We start from the raw sequence: 20,683 nt of genomic DNA, 5'->3' as shown, positions 1-20,683 counted from the left end.
ATTCTGTGAGCCATTATTAAAAATTAGATTTATAAACTTGTAATTAACTCAACGATATTGAAACAAAATAAAAACTTACCATGACCGCTTGTTATCATCTATGCTCTTGAGGTTACACACGCCTATTATAGTTATACCATGGAAACACTGCAATGCTGTGGTCCTGTGCATCTCTTCCCAGCACTGAGTTCAGTAACGACACTTTGGCAACTTGAGTTTGGCCGTGATGGGAATATTTACACAGAGAAGTTGGCACACACAGTCAGGGCTTTTTTTTATGTATAATTGTATGGTATTTACTTTTGGCTGTGCTGGGTCTCCATTGCTGCCCGGGTTTTCCTCTAGTTGCCGTGTGTGGGCTTCCCATCGGCTTCTCTTGTTGCAGAGCACAGCCTCTAGGGTTCAAGGGCTTCCGTAGCTGTGGCTCCTGGGCTCTAGAGCACAGGTTCAATAGCTGTGGCAAACGGGCTTAGTTGCTCCTCGGCATATGGGATCTTCCTGGGTCAGGAATCGGACCCGTGTCTCCTGCATTGGCAGGCGAATTCTTCACCACTGAGCCACCAGGGAAGCCCAGTCAGGGCTTTTATTTTTCCTTCTGGAAAGCCATTTGTTGTTAGTCATTTGCCAACACACCACTAGCAAAAGGACCCCCTTAAGTGTGAGGGAACATTAGGATTCTTGAGGGATGTCCTTGGAAAGCTGTGGAGCAGAAGCCCCAAGGCTTATGACAGAGAGGACCAGGTCAGCACTGAGGCCGGCCTCAAACCAGAGCAGGGAACCCCAGTGCCCGCTCTGTGTTCCTGACACCCCTGTAGGCCTCTGTGTCATTTTAGAATCTGAAATGAATGCAGATCTGAAGGGTAGTCTCTTGGCCAACATCAGAAGGCTTATTCCCCCACTAAGTGACCTTCCTGGAGTGTCTGCTTGGCTGGCTTCCCCTCCGCCTCAGCCCTGAACAAGAAGGCCTTTCCCCAACTGCCCAGCCACTTGGACACCGCTGAAAGGGTGGAGCAGGCTGCCTACGTCTAGTGGGAGGTTACTTCCTGGTCCCATCTGCCCAGATAGGAGCCCGGAGTAACTCCATAGACGCAGAATTAAATTTCCTTACTCTTGTCTCTTTCTTCCAGGCAACATTTAAAGGCTGGATGGACATCATGTATGCAGCTGTAGACTCCAGGGGGGTAGGTTGTCACACTGGTCTCTCTCCTTGAATCAGTCAAGGTTCCAAGCACCCAAGGTTCCCAGCTGCTTAGCTGCCACGGAAACAGGGTCTGCATCCCATAAGGGCCAGGTCTCTTGTGTCAGCCCAGAGTTGAGCCTCTCTGGAATGCCCTTGGCTTCCCCTGGGACATGGCTGTATGGTCTCCCGGGGACTCCCCAGATTCTCAGATATCTTGTGAATTGCATTCACTGTAATTTAGTTGAACAAAAATTCTACCTCTGGAGGGTGGGGTGGGAGCAACAGAGACCCAGTCAAGTTTCTCTGTGGTCCTGTCCCCGCCCCACAGACATACACCAGCCACCATATCACATGGACAGCTGAATGCTGCGAGACACCCCCATATACTCAAACCTCCCAGTGGCCCAGGGGCAGGAGCCACACAGGAACACAGCGCCAGCTCTGAGCCCGGCGTGCCTGCCCTCCTCACCTGCCACCACCCACCCTCCTCAACGCCATCCCCGCCTGCCCCTCACGCACGCAGACACACACCCCGGGTGGTGACCTTCCTCTGACACACCCGGCCAGCCCATCCCCCATTCCTGCCTGCCTGACCTCCTGTCTGCTTTCTCCCCTCTAGTACGAGGAGCAGCCCCAGTGGGAATACAACCTCTACATGTATATCTATTTTGTCATCTTCATCATCTTTGGGTCTTTCTTCACCCTGAACCTGTTCATCGGTGTCATCATTGACAACTTCAACCAGCAGAAGAAAAAGATACGTAGAGCACGGGCCCACCAGGCTGCAGGGCAGGGCTGGGTGCCAGGCACCTGGCAGCCTCTCTGGCTCCTGGCCCCATTCCTCCTTCCTGTTGGGGACTAAGCTCCCATCGGGCTGGGGTGGGAGAGGGGTGTATCCATAATGTGACCTGCTTAGGCCCGTAAGTGTGTAACAAGGGGCCCCTAGTCTGAGAGATGAGGCTCCTGAGAGGAGCTGGGGTGAGAGTTGGGACTATTCACCTGGCCCATGATCGGGGATCATGGGGGTGGGGCTGGGGAGCCACTGCACAGAGGCCTAGGTCTTCCCAGAGTTCCATCATAGAAGCTACGATTGGGTGGCAGGCAAGCCAGGTGGGCAGAGGGAACTTCCAGGGTGGCTGAGCCGGGCAGGGGAGAGGATGGAGGCCGGGGCTGCATTTGCAAGTCCCAAAGTCAGAGAGAGCTCAAGGTGAATGAGGAAAGGCACCCTGGAGAAGCAGGTCCAGGGTGGTGGTTGAGGGGGACTCTCTGATGTAGGATAAGGCATACTTTTCTCCCCCAGGAGAGGCAGTGAGGAGAAGGGCCACCCTGGCAACCTCACCAAGGAGGCTAGGTCCCTGAGAACCCCCAGATGAGGCTGGTGCCTGTGTCTCTGCACTTAGGGGGCCAGGACATCTTCATGACAGAGGAGCAGAAGAAGTACTACAACGCCATGAAGAAGCTGGGCTCCAAGAAGCCCCAGAAGCCCATCCCACGGCCCCTGGTGAGCCAGGCTCTCAATTCGGTGGGCGTGGGGAAGATCTGCCCAAAGAGGGCCCTGGGAAGCCCCCACACCACAAGACCAGCTATCGGAACCTCTTCACAGTCTTTTGGTGCAACCTGGGGCCTTTGGCCTGCCCAGGGAAGGAGGGACCTCCAATCATGCACAGGGGCCTCAGTCTCATGGAGGTACAGGGGAAGGCATGAGACAGCTGTGGGAGCCCAGGGATGATCCCCTCCCACAGGAACCTCTGAGTGAGGCCCCTCCTCCCCTATAGCACTGCAGGCTTTCCCCAGGGAGGGCTAGGCAGACCCTGTGTGACCTCATCCTTGTAACTCCCTGAGCCATAGAGTCCCCAGGTGGGTGGGGCCTGCTGAGTGCTCTGCTAGGCTGACTCCCTTGGCCAAATCAGGCCAACACACACCCATGTGTGTGTATGTGTGTGTGTGTACTGGAGCAGGATGGGGGCAATACTTAGGTAACTCAGGTGAAAGTGTTATCATGTCTGACTCTTTGTGACCCTGCACTCTTTGTGACCCTGCAGACTGCCACCAGGGCAGCCTAGGTTATGCAGATGATGGTACCTAAATCATTAGCTTGTAGGTGGCAGCCCCAGTTTTTGCATCCAATTCATCCATGTCATCTGACTCTTTCCTGTTCTCCATGCTCTGGTCTAGGTTAGCAGTGTGTGTGTGTTTTCAATTGTTTATAATCATCTCTCTTCCCCAAAATGGGGCTCCCCTGGTGGATCAGATGGTAAAGAATCTGCCTGCAATGCGGGAGACCGGGGTTCAACCCCTGGGTTGGGAATATCCCCTAGAGAAGAACATGGCAACCCATTCCAGTAGTCTTGCCTGGAGAATCCCATGGACAGAGGAGCCTGGCGGGCTACAGTTCATGAGGTCGCAAAGAGTCAGACGTGATTGAGCGACTTACACTTTCCCCAAAATAATCTTGCAATTCAAGACACATATACAGATTCAATGGAATAAATAAATCACACAGAAAGAATGGAGAAATTTTGTTAACCTGAGGGCTGAGACAGTTTCTAGAGCTGAACATTAGATCTGACCTTGAGCCTTCAGACAGTGGGAACAAAAAGAGAAGCTTGATGAACAAGGGGCGCCATGAGAGATGGTGTCTGGGACAAGGAGCCCGGGGCTGGGCCTGGAAGCCCAGGGAGCTTTCAGCAGGGAGCCAGACTGTCCAGCATCCTGCCTTTTTCCTCTCCCCGTGGCAGTCTGTGAGCACTGGACGCCCCTGCCCCAGAGGGTGGAGTCGGAGGGTGGGTGGTCTGAGCTGAGGGGCAGCAAAGGAGGCCTACTAGCCTGTCTGAGGCCCCTGCTGAGCCCTTCCTTTGCCCTTCCTTTCAGAACAAGTACCAGGGCTTCATATTCGACATTGTGACCAAGCAGGCCTTCGACGTCACCATCATGTTTCTCATCTGCTTAAACATGGTGACCATGATGGTGGAGACAGACGACCAGAGCCCCGAGAAGGTCAACATCTTGGCCAAGATCAACCTGCTGTTCGTGGGCATCTTCACAGCCGAGTGTATCTTCAAGATGGTTGCCCTGCGCCACTATTACTTCACCAACAGCTGGAACATCTTCGACTTCGTGGTTGTCATCCTCTCCATCGTAGGTGGGTATGCACGTCAGCTGGGCAGAGAAGGCCTCCCCTGGCCCCTGATCTGTGCTCCATGCCAAGTACACCAGCGTCCTGAATTCTTCGCTCCCTACAGTCCTTCCTACCCCCACCCCCCACAATCACACACACACACATCTGGGAAGGCCACTCAGGCCAAGGGGCCAGCTTGGTAGAGGACCCAACACCCCCTCCTGGTCCCACCCTCCCTGAGACCCTGGAACACAGCTCTCTGTTTGGAGAACTTCGAGGGTGAGTCTTGGAAAGGGAATGGGGCCTGTGGGGGTTCCCTGCCTTCCCAAAGGAAAGCCTTCAAGCCCAAGAAAGAGTCTCCAGAGTTGGGAGGCAGGTGGCCCTCTGAAGTAGACGTTTAACCCTGGAGATGGACCTTCTGGAGTTGAGAATTGCCACCTGCACACACCACGGAGCACACCCTGGTGTGTGCCAGGCTTCTCAGACATCACTTGCCTCATGCAATTCACCATATAAAGTCAGCACCAAGGCAGGGAAATCGTTCAGCTAGGGAGAAGCTGAGATAGGAATCACACATAGCCTACTCAGGCTGATACGACAGAAGTAGCAGACTGGGTAACTCATAAACAACAGAAATCTACTTCTCACAGATCTGGGTGCTGGAAGTCCAAGAGGAAAGCTCCGCATGGTGGGTTTCCTGCTGAGGGTCCTTTTCCCAGTTCATAACCCACACCTTCTTGCTGTGTCCTCGCAAACTGGAAGGGGCTAGGGAGCTCCCTGAACCTCTTCTATAAGGGCACTAAGCCCATTCATTCGGGCTCCACCCTCATGAAATTAAGCCCCTCCCAAGGCCCCACTTCCAAATACCATCATCTTTGAGAGGGGTAATTTTAACATACGAATTTAGGGAGAGGCAGAAACATTGAGAACAGAGTACACGCCCATATCTGTTTGACCTCAGAGCCCAAATTCCTTCTTTAAAGAACAGTTTTATTAAGATATACTTTACATAACACAAAACCCACCCTTTCTTTTTTTTTAAATTTTATTTTATTTTTAAACTTTACATAATTGTATTAGTTTTGCCAAATATCAAAATGAATCCACCACAGGTATACACGTGTTCCCCATTCTGAACCCTCCTCCCTCCTCCCTCCCCATACCATCCCTCTGGGTCGTCCCAGTGCACTAGCCCCAAGCATCCAGTATCGTGCATCGAACCTGGACTGGCAACTCGTTTCTTACATGATATTTTACATGTTTCAATGTCATTCTCCCAAATCTTCCCACCCTCTCCCTCCCCCACAGAGTCCATAAGACTGTTCTATACATCAGTGTCTCTTTTGCTGTCTCGTACACCGGGTTATTGTTACCATCTTTCTAGATTCCATATATATGCGTTAATATACTGTATTGATGTTTTTCCTTCTGGCTTACTTCACTCTGTATAATAGGCTCCAGTTTAATCCACCTCATTAGAACTGATTCAAATGTATTCTTTTTAATGGCTGAGTAATACTCCATTGTGTATATGTACCACTGCTTTCTTATCCATTCATCTGCTGATGGACATCTAGGTTGCTTCCATGTCCTGGCTATTATAAACAGTGCTGCGATGAACATTGGGGTACACGTGTCTCTTTCCCTTCTGGTTTCCTCAGTGTGTATGCCTAGCAGTGGGATTGCTGGATCATAAGGCAGTTCTATTTCCAGTTTTTTAAGGAATCTCCACACTGTTCTCCATAGTGGCTGTACTAGTTTGCATTCCCACCAACAGTGTAAGAGGGTTCCCTTTTCTCCACACCCTCTCCAGCATTTATTATTTGTAGACTTTTGGATCGCAGCCATTCTGACTGGTGTGAAATGGTACCTCATAGTGGTTTTGATTTGCATTTCTCTGATAATGAGTGATGTTGAGCATCTTTTCATGTGTTTGTTAGCCATCTGTATGTCTTCTTTGGAGAAATGTCTATTTAGTTCTTTGGCCCATTTTTTGATTGGGTCATTTATTTTTTTGGAGTTGAGCTGTAGGAGTTGCTTATATATTTTTGAGATTAGTTGTTTGTCTGTTGCTTCATTTGCTATTATTTTCTCCCATTCTGAAGGCTGTCTTTTCACCTTGCTAATAGTTTCCTTTGATGTGCAGAAGCTTTTAAGGTTAATTAGGTCCCATTTGTTTATTTTTGCTTTTATTTCCAATATTCTGGGAGGTGGGTCATAGAGGATCCTGCTGTGATGTATGTCAGAGAGTGTTTTGCCTATGTTCTCCTCTAGTAGTTTTATAGTTTCTGGTCTTACATTGAGAGTGTATGCCTGTGCAACCATTATTACGCTCTAATTTTAGAATATTTTCCTTACCCCCAAGAGAGACTCTGCACCTACTGAGCTCACCATTTTCCCTCTCCCTGCCCTCTGGCAGCTCAGCTGGTAAAGAATCCGCCTGCATTTCAGGAGACCCTGCTTCAATCCCTGGGTCGGGTAGATCCACTGGAGAAGGGACAGGCTACCCACTCCAGTATTCTTGGACTTCCCTTGTGGCTCAACTGGTAAAGAATCTGCCCACAGTGCAGGAGACCTGGGTTCAATCCCTGGGTTGTGAAGATCCCCTGGAGAAGGGAAAGGCTACCCACTCCAGTATTCTGGCCTGGAGAATGCCATGGACTGTATAGTCCATGGAGTTGGAAAGAGCTGGACATGACTGAGCAACTTTCACAGTCACAGCCAGCCACCCCCTGGCAGCCACTAATCTAAAATTTTGAGGGACTGCCAAACTATTTTCCAAAGTGACCGCACCACGTTACAACCCCAAATTCAGTGTAGGAGGGTTGCAGTTACTCCGTATCCTCACCAACACTTGTTCCTGTCTGTATATTTTAATTACAGCCTTGCTAACTGGTATGGAGTGACATCTCATTGAGGTTTTGCTTTGCATTTCCCTGATGACTAATGATGATGAACATCTGTTCATATGTTTATTGGTCATTTTCCTTGGCATATCTTGGTATATAACAGGAGAAGTATCTTGGAGGAATGTCTGTTCCAATCCTTTGCTTGATTTTTTAATTGACGTATTTGTGTTTTTATTGAGTTGTAAGAATTCTTTATATATTCCAGAGGCTAGTCCCTTATCAGATACAAGATTTGCGATGTTTTCTCCCATTCTGTAGGTTGTCTTTTCACTTTCTTGGTTGTCACCTCTTGGAGCACAGAGGTTTTAAGTCCAATTTATCAGTACTTTCTTTTGTCACTTGTGTTCAGAGCCCAATCTGGACCCTGCCCCCACAGACTTCTGCCATGGGATAACTGGCTTTCATCTTTCTTCCGTGTATAGCCTCTTCAGTGACTCAGAGGGAAAGGCGGGGGCCAAGAGAGGGGCTGCTGTGGCTATAGTGATGCACAGATGCTTAGAAGCTAGAAGTGGGCTCAGGAAATGCTCCAGGAGGTCTCAGGCAGGGATGAGGGTGAGGCCATGCCTGGTGGGGCTAGAGAGGAGCTTCTCTGTAAAGCAGGTGTCAGGAGCTGGAACGGAGCCCTGAGGGACAGTCTCCAAGATTCCAGGAAGTGTAGACTATATTCAGGAACTACTGGTTCCAGAGCTTGTGTACCAGAGAGGCATGGTTAACAGCTCAACTTGGAGCCAGAGCGTCTGAGTCAAATCCCCACTTCTCACTGACTAGGTGGCAACTTGGATAAGTTACCTCACCTCTCAGTTTCCTCTTCTGGAAAAGGAGGATGATAGTATCAGCTTCCCTCCTAGGGTAACTGGAAGGGGTAAATGGATGTGTGAATTGCTCAGCCCAGTGCTTTATTGACAGTGAACACTTGACACATGTTCGTGAGTGACATTATCATTAGGTTGGTACAAAAGTAATTCGGTTTTGGACCGTGAATTCTAAACCATTATTACTAGGCTCAGACACATCTTTATTCATCAACATAGGAGCCATTACAATCAACCCATTTTTGCCAATAAGTGTTTATTCCTATAGCACAAAAATCCATGCTTTTGGATTCGATGAACTCTTGGAAAGCATTTTCTGCTTCCTGCAGGTTGTGGAAGCGTTTTCCCTGCAAAAAGTTGTCAAGATGCTTGAAGAAGTGATAGGGGGTTGGCAAGAGGTCAGGTGAATACGGCAGATGAGGCAAAACTTCATAGCCCAAATCGTTCGAATTCTGAAGTGTTGGTTGTTCAATGTGTGTCGAGCGTGTCACGGAGAAGCACTGGGCCTTTCTGGTGAGCAGTGCTGGCTGTCAGTGCTGCAGTTTTCAGTGCATCTCACCGATCAGCTGCGCACACTTCTCATAGGTAATGGTTTCACAGGGACTCCAAAAGCTGTAGTGGATCAGATGGGCAGCAGACCTCCAAACAGTGACCATGATCTTTTTTGGTATAAGTTTGGCTTGGAGGAGTGCTTTGGAGTTTCTTCTTTTTCCAGCCACTGAGCTGGTCATCACTGGTCATGGTATATAATCCACTTTTCATCGCATGTCACAATCTGATTAAGAAATGGCTCGTTGTTGTTGCATACAATAAGAGAAAATGACTTTTCAAAAGGATGCTTTTTTTGATTTGCGGTCAGCTTAAGAGGTACCCACTTATCAAGCCTTTTCACCTTTCCAATTTGCTTCAAATGCTGAAAGACTGTAGAACGGTCAACGTTGAGTTTTGGCAACTTCTCATGTAAGAGGATCAGCTTCAATGATCCTCTCAGTTGGTTGTTGTCAACTTCCAATAGCCAGCCACTGTGCTCCTCATCTTCAAGGCTCTCATGTCCTTTGTAAAACTCCTTGAACCACCCCTGCCCTGTGGATTTGTTATCAGCTCCTGGGCCAAATGTGTTGTTGATGTTGCAAGTTATCTGTGCTGTCTTACAACCCATTTTGAACTCAAAAAAGAAAATTGCTCAAACTCGTTTTTTGCCTAACATCATCTCCATAGTCTAAAATAAATATAAAATAAACAGCAAGTAATAAGTCATTAGCAAAACAAAAAAACAAAAACATAAAGCGAGAAATGCACACTAAAGTGATGTAGAACCTAGCTACATTTATTTAAAGTGTATTCCAATATCAAACAGCAGATTTCAACAATGCAAAAACCACCATTTCTTTTGCACCAACCTAATATATGAGAAGTCTGGAAAGTTCACTTGGGCCAATACAAGGCAAGTATATTCCATTCTTTCTTCTATAACTTACATCCATGCTCCTTGAAACTCCAAACTCAGAGTAGTCAGTAGAGACAGAGTGGGCAGGCCTGGCAGCTAGCAGGGGTGGGAAGGTCACAGAAAGCACCTCGGAGAGGCTGACTTGTGACAGGTGAGGTGTGAGGAGTGTGCCAATTGCCTGGTCGGTGCCTCTTGTATTTCAGTGTGCACACGGACCACCTGGACTTGTTAAAACACAAGGGGTGTGGGTGCAGAGCTGAGATCTGCATTTCTGATAAGTGCCCCGGAAATCCCAAGGCTGTTGGTCTGCAGACCACACTCTGAGCAGCAAGGAGCTAAAAGTTCTAGAGTTCTGGTCCAAGCTAGGCTATCAGGGATGCTGAGCAGGTCTGCTGAGGCCCCTGAACCACAGTCTGGATAATGGGCCTCGTATGTGCAGGTAGGCTCAGGAGACTAAGGAGCGGAGGGCTGAGAAGGCACTTTGCAAAGGATGCAGGAATTGTGGGTCCTTTTCTGGACCATAAATGCAGAATTGGAGACTCAGGTGGGTGGAGGCAGGGTCCTTACAGGCCCCAGGTGACCCAGGCCTCCACTCCCAGGCTCCTTGCTTGTGCAGAGACCCCTCCCAGCGAGGCTGGGCTGGAGGGAGGACAGTGATGCCACCAGTGGCCACAGTCTCTGTTGTTTCCCACAGGCACTGTGCTCTCAGACATCATCCAGAAGTACTTCTTCTCCCCGACGCTCTTCCGCGTCATCCGCCTGGCCCGCATAGGCCGCATCCTCAGGCTGATCCGCGGGGCCAAGGGCATCCGCACGCTGCTCTTCGCCCTCATGATGTCCCTGCCCGCGCTCTTCAACATCGGGCTGCTGCTCTTCCTCGTCATGTTCATCTACTCCATCTTCGGCATGGCCAACTTCGCCTACGTCAAGTGGGAGGCTGGCATCGACGACATGTTCAACTTCCAGACCTTCGCCAACAGCATGCTGTGCCTCTTCCAGATCACCACGTCGGCGGGCTGGGATGGGCTCCTCAGCCCCATCCTCAACACGGGGCCCCCCTACTGTGACCCCAACCTGCCCAACAGCAACGGCTCCCGGGGCAACTGCGGGAGCCCTGCGGTGGGCATCCTCTTCTTCACCACCTACATCATCATCTCCTTCCTCATTGTGGTCAACATGTACATCGCCATCATCCTGGAGAACTTCAGCGTGGCCACGGAGGAGAGCACGGAGCCCCTGAGTGAGGATGACTTCGACATGTTCTACGAGATCTGGGAGAAGTTCGACCCGGAGGCCACCCAGTTCATCGAGTATTTGGCCCTGTCTGACTTCGCCGATGCCCTGTCAGAGCCACTCCGGATCCCCAAGCCCAACCAGATAAGCCTCATCAATATGGACCTGCCCATGGTGAGTGGAGACCGCATCCACTGCATGGACATCCTCTTTGCCTTCACCAAGAGGGTCCTGGGCGAATCTGGGGAGATGGACGCCCTGAAGATCCAGATGGAGGAGAAGTTCATGGCGGCCAACCCGTCCAAGATCTCCTACGAGCCCATCACCACCACGCTGCGGCGGAAGCACGAGGAGGTGTCGGCCACGATCATCCAGCGGGCCTTCCGCCGGCACCTGCTGCAGCGCTCCGTCAAGCACGCCTCCTTCCTCTACCGCCAGCAGGCGGGCAGCAGCGGCCTCTCGGAGGAGGACGCCCCCGAGCAGGAGGGCCTCATCGCCTACATGATGAACGAGAACTTCTCCCGCCGCCCCGGCCCGCCCTCCAGCTCCTCCGTCTCCTCCACGTCCTTCCCGCCCTCCTATGACAGCGTCACCAGGGCCACCAGCGACAACCCCCAGGTGCGGGCGTCTGACTACAGCCCAAGCGAGGATCTCGCAGACTTCCCCCCAACCCCCGACAGGGACCGTGAGTCAATCGTGTGAGCGCAGCCCAGGGAGGGGGGCGCCAGCGCAGAGCATCGCGGCAAACCCAAAGGCAGCCCCAGCCCAGCAGTTGCTGGGCCGTCCGACCTTTGTTTTGGGCTTCGGGAGTGAGAGAGGAGCCTCGGCCCCGTGGACCGACAAGGCAGAGTCCTGTGCACCGCGCTGATGGCTGGAAGCACTTGGCCGAGCTGTCTGTCTGGGGTTACCAGTCCTGGGGGCTGGGTCTGGTCCGGCAACGCTCTGGGGCTCTGACCACCACCTCCATCCCAGCTGCTGAGGCAAAATGCGAAACCGAGACTGTGTATGTTGTGAATGGGCTTTCATAAATTTATTATATTTGATATTTTTTTACTTGAGCAAAGAACTTTTTTTTTTTTATGGATGGATTGGCAGCGATTCACACTGCCTCTTCCTAACTCTGAACAAGAGTGTCTGTGGAGCTGCTGCGGCTCTGCTGTCAATGCAAAAGTGAGATCCGGTGTGGGTCCCACGGGCCTTCACTGCCTAGGGGCAGAAAGGGGGTCCCCCGCCGCTTGGGCTGAGGTGCCAGGAGGGCTGAACCCCTTCCCATACACACATGCACACACTCTCACACTCACAGAGGCCAGACACAAGCCACATGTGGCCTGGACTCCCCGAGGCGAGCGAGGTGACCGGCCTTTCCCCCCAGTCCCCCACAGGTGGGATTATTGTCAGCCAGGGCTCACTCATTACCCCATTTCCCCCCTGTATGTTTATGCAGGCCACCCTGGAGTCAGGCCTGTAAATACAAGCTTCCAGAAGAGAGTGGCCTGGCTCCCAGGGCTCGTCCTTGGCACTGACGTTGCCTTTCTTCCCTGTAGAGCGTGGCCTCTGTTCGAGTATTAACATTAAGGGAAGGGCCTGAGGGAGGCACATATGTCCTGCCACCCAGCTTGTCCGTGCTGTCCAGCCTGGCTGGCCCTGCCCCACAGGCCAGGAAGAGAAGGCTGAGCCCATGGGGTTGGGGTGAAGAACCCACTCCACAGCCCCCAGCATGGTACCCCCCAGCCCGCCTGGAGAATGGAATCTGCTGTCATCACCCAGGCTCTCTCTCCAAACCTTTCTGCCTCTGCTCGGGGCTGAGGGGGTGCCTATGTGGACCCCAGCTCCTCTCCAGCTGCGAAAGCACGGGGAGTGGGGAGGGCTGCCCATGCCCTGTGCAGGGAAGGGGCTGCAGGATGCTCAGCCCAGTCCCAGGGCCCTAGGAGGGGAATGGACCCCAGGTCTCCTGGGAAAGGGAGTCGAGTGACCCTGGACCAGCGCCCCCCTGCTCAGCCCAGGGTCCCGGGAACACCACACACGGGACCTCCCGGGGCAGGGTCCAGGCTGCCCATGGGTCTTGTGAGCAGGCCTTTTCAGGGAAAAATACTTTTTTCTAGTCCAATTACCACCACCCTCCCCACCCCACCCCCCACCCCACCACAGGGCCTCTTCAGCTGCTGACAATCCTACTGAGCATATGCAAATCTTTCAACGTAGAGAACTGTCACCCTGAGAGGGACAGTGGTGGCTGGTGGAGGCTGTGCAGGCAGGGGCTCGGCTGCCAAGTCCACTCTCCAGCAAAGCTGCCCTCCACCCGGCGGCCACCTCACAGGCCGCCTCTCGGGGCAGCCCCAGAAGCCAGAAGCTGGCTGTCCTAACCTACCTCGCCGAGCCGTCGGGGGGAGCCGTGGGGAGCTGAGGGGGAACCGTCAGCGGCGAGTCAAGTATTAACGTTTCTTCTTGTCACTCGAGTTCCCTTGGTGGCAGCCCCAGCCGCCCGCCGCCCCCAGTGCTTTCCCTTCTCTCATGTTCCCTGGAAGTCGGCGTGGGACGTGGTTTTAACTATCCCAGCACCACTTCTCTGAGTGGAAATCTTATTTTTGTAGCTCTCTGTGCTGTGCTCTCAAGGCTTGGAGAGGTGTATGCCCTCCGCAACACCTGGCACCCTGCGTGGGCGGGGAGGCAGTGGGCAGGCCGGCCGGGCTGCAGGCCCAGCTGACCGGAAGGAGACCGGGGTTCTGTGTGTGGGGACAGCCCAGGAGCCCGAGGCAGGTGCCAGGGCCGGCCACTGACTGCAGACCGTGTGGCCAAGGGCAGGGCCGAGCGAAGCCAACTCCTTAGCTTTTAGCGTGTCTCTCATTGCTTTTTTTCCAGAACTGCACAGTGACCAGCAGGAGGGGAGGACACAGGAGGGAGGGACAAGCACCAAGTGCCAGCCGTTGTCGGAACTACCCAAGCACTTCGCACCAAACTTCGTGCATAAATAAGATACATATTTTTAAAACAAACCAATAAATGGCTTACATGACCTGGTCTGGACTCTGTCCATTTTTTTTTTAAGTAGAGTTGATTTACAAATTGATAATATTGTGTTCATTTCTGGTGTACAGAAAAATAATTCAGTTGCGCACACACACACACACACACACACACATATATTTGGGGGGGAACAGATGCCTGTAAAGATGGTGTCTGAAGAGACACGGCCCCAATGTCATCAAATCCAGCCTTTGTTTTTGCCTCTCCCTGTCCCCTTCAACTTTATTCAGTGGAGATAACTTCCTTGGCCCCAGATGAAAACCAGGCCAGCCCTGGGGCTTTTCCACTCAGTCCTGGTGAAACAGCAGCCTTCAGCCACCCTGTGTTGTAAATACCACCTTAGCTTCCTGGGGCTTTTCCACTCAGTCCTGGTGAAACAGCAGCCTTCAGCCACCCTGTGTTGTAAATACCACCTTAGCTTCCTGGGGCTTTTCCACTCAGTCCTGGTGAAACAGCAGCCTTCAGCCGCCCTGTGTTGTAAACACCACCTTGGCTTCCTTCTGAGCATGTCCAGTCCCGTGACAGTCAGAGATGGGGTGGCTGGACAGGCACCACGCGGCATCTTCAGGCTTGTGGGGCCTTCTCCCAGTGGTCTCCCAGCCCTGGGGATGTACTCTTCCGGGTGCCCCATGACCCCTTCTTTGCCCGTGGGTACCCGTGGGTCCGTTCAGCCTCTTCCTGCCAAGCCCCTGGGCTCCCCCAGTAGCCCTGCTGTGGTGGCTCACAGCCCCTCTCCGCCTGCTGCCTCTGCCCCCGACGCTGGCCTGCGGCCCGGCCCTGGCAGCACTGTGCTCCACAGCCACCACCAGAGCAGCTGGCCTACAGACCTCCACCCGGATCCCAGAGCCCCAGATCCCTGTCACTGGCCCACCTGAGTTTTCTCAGCCCCGGGGGGGCCCAGTCCTCACTTGGAAAACAAACTTATGGTCACCAAAGGGGAAAGGTGGGGGTGGGGAGGGATAAATTGAGGATTAATACAGACTACTGGGCTTCGCTGGTGGTTCAGACGGTAAAGAATCCACCTGCAATGTGGGGAACCCGGGTTCGATCCTTGGGTTGGGAAGATCCCCTGGAGGAGGGCCATGGCAACCCACTCCAGTATCCTTGCCTGGAGAATCCCCATGGACAGAGGAGCCTGGTGGGCTACAGTCCATAGGGTCGCAAAGAGGCAGGCATGACTGAGTGACTTGGCACAGCACACTACGATATATAAAATAGATTATCCACAGGGAACTGCTGTAGCGTAGGAACTCTACTCAATACTCTATATTAACCTATACGAGCAAAGAATCTGAACAACAATGGATGTATGTACACGTATAACTGAATCACTTTGCTGTACACCTGAAACTAACAATAAACTAACGCAACACTGTAAATCACCTGTCCCTCCAACAGAAGAGGTGCAGACTGGTCCAGAGGGAGGCAAGAGGGGGCCTTGCAGTCACTGCACCACCGCAGCTGTCACCCGGCCGCTCTGGGGCGAGGCAGGGGTCCAGGCTCCATGAGGGACGGACGCCGGCTTCTGTGTCAGAGGGAAGGCATGCAGCCCGGGATCTCAGCCCTTGGCAGGGACAGAGATGCTCCTGGACAGACGTCAGCTCTCACCCTGGGGCCGTGGCCCTGGCAGCTCCCTGCCCCGTGCCGGCCGCTCTTCCGCCTCAGCCCTGACGGCCATGGGATTTGGTGCCCGGAGGCTGGGAGGGTCAGGGAGACAGCCAGGCACTCACTCCTACAGGTGGAGATGGAGTGGGCAGCGGCCGAGAGCCAGGAGATGCCAAAGGCCACCTCTCATGGGCTGGGGGTGCCCCGGGACTGTACACCCCTCCAGTACACTGTCCTCTGTGTATGTGCTCCCTAAGGGCTGGGGAAGGCCAAGCCAGCACCCCCATACCACCCTCTCCAGCCCTGCCCGTGCCCGACACAGATAGAACCCCAGGAGCGTTAAAACAAGAGACACCCCATCAACCCAGCTGTTCAGTGTCCACGGGGTTCACCTGGACCCTCTCCTCCGTTTGAACCCTTCCTACCTTTCTGTCCTATGAGACCCTTGGCCCTGTTTCTCAGCCACATTTCTACCTTCCATTCCTTGTTCTTCTGGAAGGAGGTCACCTACATGGAGGGGCATGGGCAGATTCACACACAGGGTACACTCAAGGCACAGTAGCCAGTGTCCATGTTGATGAGGGGGCAGATGTGCTCACAGGGAGATGCCTGAAATCCTAATACTGAACCTCAGGCTTCCTGTCCCAACCACCCTGGACCACGATCCTCGGGATAGGGGGAGACAGACAGACCAGAGGTTGGGGCAAGGGACTTGGTTTAGAAATGACACTCAAAGCCTGGCAGCTGCCAAGCTCTGTCCGGGGGGAATCCCAAGAGGCCCCACCTGAGGCACCTCTCTCCTGTGGGTGTCCCAAGTCAGTGTAAATGGCAGGGGAGGGGGCTGGGCCGGCCCAAGCCCGACACGTACAATCACCACTCTGCCAAGTACTTCCTCCCATGCCAGCTCACGGGGCTGGCATCCACGGTCAGCTGCCAGGCACCTGCTGCCAGAGAGAAAAGGCCCATCACTCCAGCCTCCGTGGAGGCATGAGCCGGCTCGGGTTCCAGAGAGGCATGCAAGTTGCAGCAGAGCCCCCTTCCCCGGATGCGGGCGAGCGGCAGCGGTCCATCCTGGCCTCCCGCCCCGCCGTCCTGTGTCTGGCCGCCGTGGGCTGAGTCTGCCTCCAGAATTTGCTCTTGGAGCCATGTCTCCTGGGGACCATCTGTCTGCCACTCACCCTCTCGGGCTGCACTTCCTGGACAGCCAGGGGCCAGGCTGCTTCTGTGTGCGGGGCTGAGGAAGGTTCTACAAGGACAAGAGGGCAGGGAGGGCTTGACCAAGAGGAGAGGCCGGCTCGATGGAGATAATTGGGCCTCCTGTATCCTGTATCAATCCATCACGTTTATAGTCTTCCCTCCAGACAGGAGACAATGAGGAAATGACAAAAGCCAATAAGGCCAATAAATGAGGGGTAATGGAATAATCAGTATGTGCAGCCCTGAGCCCCAGAGCCAGGAGCAGGCCGAGCCCCTCCACTCCCCTCCGCACCCCCCACCGCCGGTCTCTGTCCTGACTTCAGCCACAGGCCCCCAAGGGACAGGCAAAACCAGTCAGCAGCCTCCACGGGGGTGTCCGGCTGGAGATCCAGCTACTCGGTTCCAGCTGGCGTCCTCCCCGCCTCCTCTCTCTCTCTCTCTCTCACTCCACATCCAATCCCAGGAAATCCTGTTGGCTCTGCCTTCAGAATGCATCCCAAGCCTGACCACTTCTCAACACCTGCACGGCCGCCATTGCTGGTCTGAGCCACCATGGCCTCGCATGGAATTTCCCAAAGGCCTCCTGCTTGGTCCTGGGTCCAGACCATTCTCAACACAGCAGCCAGAGGGGTCTATCAAAAGTCATGCTGTTGGCTCAGGCTGCTGCTTCACACAGAACCCCAGTGGCCCCCAGCTCACTCAGAGAACGGACTTAATGTTTTCTATCAACTAGTCAAGAATTTAGTGACGTATCCAGTTCCTCTCTTTTTTACTTTTTTTTTTTTTTTTTGAGGGATCTTCACTCTCTGCTTGAATTGTTTATAAAACGAAATAGGGGCTGAGGTCTGACAGCACTGCCATTTCACTGTTGAGGAGACCTGGATACCTTGCAGGGTCCAGGCTACCAAAAGGCGTTGATGTTGTTCAGTCACTAAGTCAGGTCCAACTCTTTGCAACCCCATGGACTGTAGCCCGCCAGTTCCTCTGTCCCTGGGATTTCCCAGGCAAGAATACTGGAGTGGGTTGCCATTTCCTTCTCCAGGGAATCTTCCCGATCCAGGGATTGAACCCACGTAACCCACGTCTCCTGCATTGTCGGCAGATTCTCTACTGCTGAGCCACTTGGGAAGCCCACCCGAAGGCAGTACCATTCCTCAAAGACATGGAGAGCTGAAGGGGTGAACCCACTTTGACTCTTCTCTAGGGGACAGTTCTGTGGATAAATAATCACAGTCTCCAGTCAAGAGCACAAGCCCAGTTCAGCACCTCCCAAAAGTGGCCTCACTCCACCCTGAAGCCAGCCTTCCCCGCATGAAACACAGGGGAGCCCTGCCACCACCACCAACTTCTGCTTCCCCAGTCATTTCGTTTCAGAAGCCCCTGGCCCAGGGCCTTTACTGTGGCCACTCCACCCCACCGCAGCCTCCTTCCCTTCCCGTCTCAGGAAGCAGCAGGTGGATACTGGGTCCTGCTGTGACCTGATGCAGTTCCGCCAGAGGCCAGCTTTGCATACCTCGGATTTCAGAGAGAGGAAGCCTTGGATCTTGTCTCAAAACAGTTAACTAACTTCAAGTGGGGGACTGGGGAGACCCACTCACCCAACGTTTGCGTAACTAACAAAGCCAGCCAAGTGGCCTTCACTGGACTCCAGGTACTTTCTTTCTACCTGCTCCCTGTGGACGTGGCGAGTGGGCTGTGCTAGGCGTATAACCATTCCTGCTGGTCCCCCGAGCCTGGCGGAGGCTTATCTGGAGAGCAGACCTCCAATAGCACCCCAGCCCTAACCTCAGCACAGGCTGTGTGCTTTTCGTGCAGGAAGAAGGAACGTTTCCAGGTGGAAATCTTCCAAATGTGTCTTCCCCAATCACCCTGTCACCAGATTGTTCTCAGCAAAAACTTTCTCGTAAATTATCTTTGCCTTTGACTGTTCACACACAAAGGTCGCGCAGTTGCCTGCCTCTGGTATCACACACGTAGCTGGGGAGCTGGTTTCAGAGGTTCCCACAGCTGGAATCTCCAGAGGAATTCTGACTAAGAAAGAGGACATGAGGTCATGATGAAGAGGGAGAGAAGGACAGAGAAGGCGGGGAGGACTCAGACAGCCAGAGAGGGGAGGGACCCTATCCAGCCCACCTTGCCCCTCCCATCTCCAAGCTGCTGTTTGGTTGGCGTTGCTCCCACCATTGCATCCAAATGAACAGACGATAAAATGCTCACCTAGAAACAATAATACACTGGTATCAATGAGCTCATGTAGCGCCCGAGTCTTGCTTTCTAAATACTACTCTGGGGACTTCTCTGATGGTCCAGAGCCTCAGACTCTGAACTCCCGATGCAGGGGGCCTGGGTGTGATCCCTGGTCAGGGAACTAGGTCCCACATGACCCAACTAAGAGTGCACATGCTGCAACTAAGACCCAGCACAGCCACATAAACAAATGCTGTTTACAAAGAGTACAAATACCATTCCATTCAAAGGAAAGAGGATTCCTTGGTGAAACGGCTGATTCACTGTTAGAGTAGAGAAAAAATACAAGATGAGCCCTGGACCATCCTGGAAAGTAAGAGAGTTCTTAGGCGGATAGATACACATCAAAACACACAGCGGGCAGTTTGGATGGGCCAGTTAGTAAGGGAGTAACAAATCATCAGTGGATGAAAATTAACGTAAAAGTTTGATGAGCAACATAGTCTCAAAGTATCCTCCAACCATTGCTTTTTATAGCTTTCTTAATTTAACAGTGGGGAGGGCGAATTTGGTGCTCACCTCCTAAACCACTGATCGAAGACAACATTTCTAACAAATGGGAAAATGTACATTGCATGTCTCCCCATGTGATTCTCACAGGGACACATCATAACCTATGTGGTAATCTTACCGAAAACGCATAACCTGAAAGTAGTCACGAGGAAACAGCAAACAGCATTTGAGCAACAGCATTCTACAGAATAACTGGCCTCAACTCTTCAGAAACGTCAGGTTCAAGTAATACAAGGAAAGGCTGAAGAATTCCTCCAGATTAAAGGAGATCAAAGGGACATGGCAGCTAAATGCAACAGGTGACTCGAAAAGGAAAAAATAAACAAATAGAAGATAAGATTGAGACAATGAACGAAATTTGAATATAGCCTAAGGATTAAATAACACATTTTCTAGTTTTGTTAACTGTGTTGTGGTTTTGCAAAAGAATATCCTTATCCTCATCAATATACTCTCAAGTATTTAGGCGTAAAAAGGCATCATGTCTTCAACTTACTCTCTAGTGATTCAGATAAAGAAATGTGTGTACTGTGCATAGTATATTACAATATAGAATATATACTGTATATATAGAATATACAGTATAAATATACACTATTTATAGTATATTATATACCTAATATATTGTATATGTAGTATATACATATTGTATAAAATATATTAAATATACTATATATAATACATTATATATATATATATATATACTATATATACAGTATACTAGACACGTATATGTAGAGAGAATTACAAAATAAATGAGCAAAACATAAATAACTGGTGACTCAGCATAAAGGATATAAGTGAAATTAAAGTAAAATTTACACAAATGATAATAATGGCCAAAACCCCATGGTGCATGCTGTGTGCCAGGCCTTGTCCAAATACTTTGTAACTCACTTGATATTTGCATGAGTCCTACAATGTATGCGGTACTAACATCCCTGTTGTCATGGAGATGGGGAAACTGAGGCCCAGACCAGTTAGGATGGCAGAGCTGGGATGTGACGCCAAGCACCCTTAGACTGTGGGCCCTGAAAATGCACAAGCCATGCAGAGGCTGAAAACGGAACCCAGGGACGGGAGCACAGAGGACCCCACACTCTTACGCCTGAATGCACATGGACAGGCTGCCGGATGCAGCAGGCCGCAGCCTGAGAATCAAAACAACCTCCAGGTCTGAACATATCAGCAAGACTCTGAGAAAGCAGGAGGAAGCTCCAAGTTGAGTGCCTTAGGCGTAGGGGACAAAGACCCCCTTTCCCAGAGGGTCCGCGCAGCCTCTAGCCCAGACGGTTGGCCTTTCCATTCCCCATCCAGAGAGCTCCAAGCTCTGGTTCTCTTCCTCCCTGACCCCTGGCCCACCACCCAGAAGTGAAGGGTTTCTGGCCTTGGCCTGCT

General features: G+C 52.1%; 1 protein-coding gene across 7 annotated transcripts in view; it reads left to right on the top strand.

The window, feature by feature from the left end:
• The window catches only part of SCN5A (sodium voltage-gated channel alpha subunit 5), a 105,026-nt gene extending 91,309 nt beyond the window's left edge, over positions 1-13,717 (top strand). For 6 of the 7 annotated variants that reach the window (XM_059879457.1, XM_024982393.2, XM_024982396.2 and 3 more), the window contains 5 exons: positions 1,128-1,181; positions 1,800-1,937; positions 2,577-2,681; positions 4,052-4,322; positions 10,161-13,717. In XM_059879457.1, coding sequence (XP_059735440.1) covers positions 1,128-1,181; positions 1,800-1,937; positions 2,577-2,681; positions 4,052-4,322; positions 10,161-11,401 — 1,809 coding nt within the window. In that variant the 3' untranslated portion in view covers positions 11,402-13,717. 7 annotated transcript variants of the gene reach the window in all.
• The last annotated feature ends 6,966 nt before the right edge of the window (positions 13,718-20,683 follow it).

Source organism: Bos taurus, chromosome 22 (assembly GCF_002263795.3).
Source record: "Bos taurus isolate L1 Dominette 01449 registration number 42190680 breed Hereford chromosome 22, ARS-UCD2.0, whole genome shotgun sequence".
NCBI lineage: Eukaryota > Metazoa > Chordata > Mammalia > Artiodactyla > Bovidae > Bos > Bos taurus.
The sequence above is the reverse complement of the archived record's forward strand: the minus strand, read 5'-3'. Positions and strand labels throughout refer to the sequence as shown.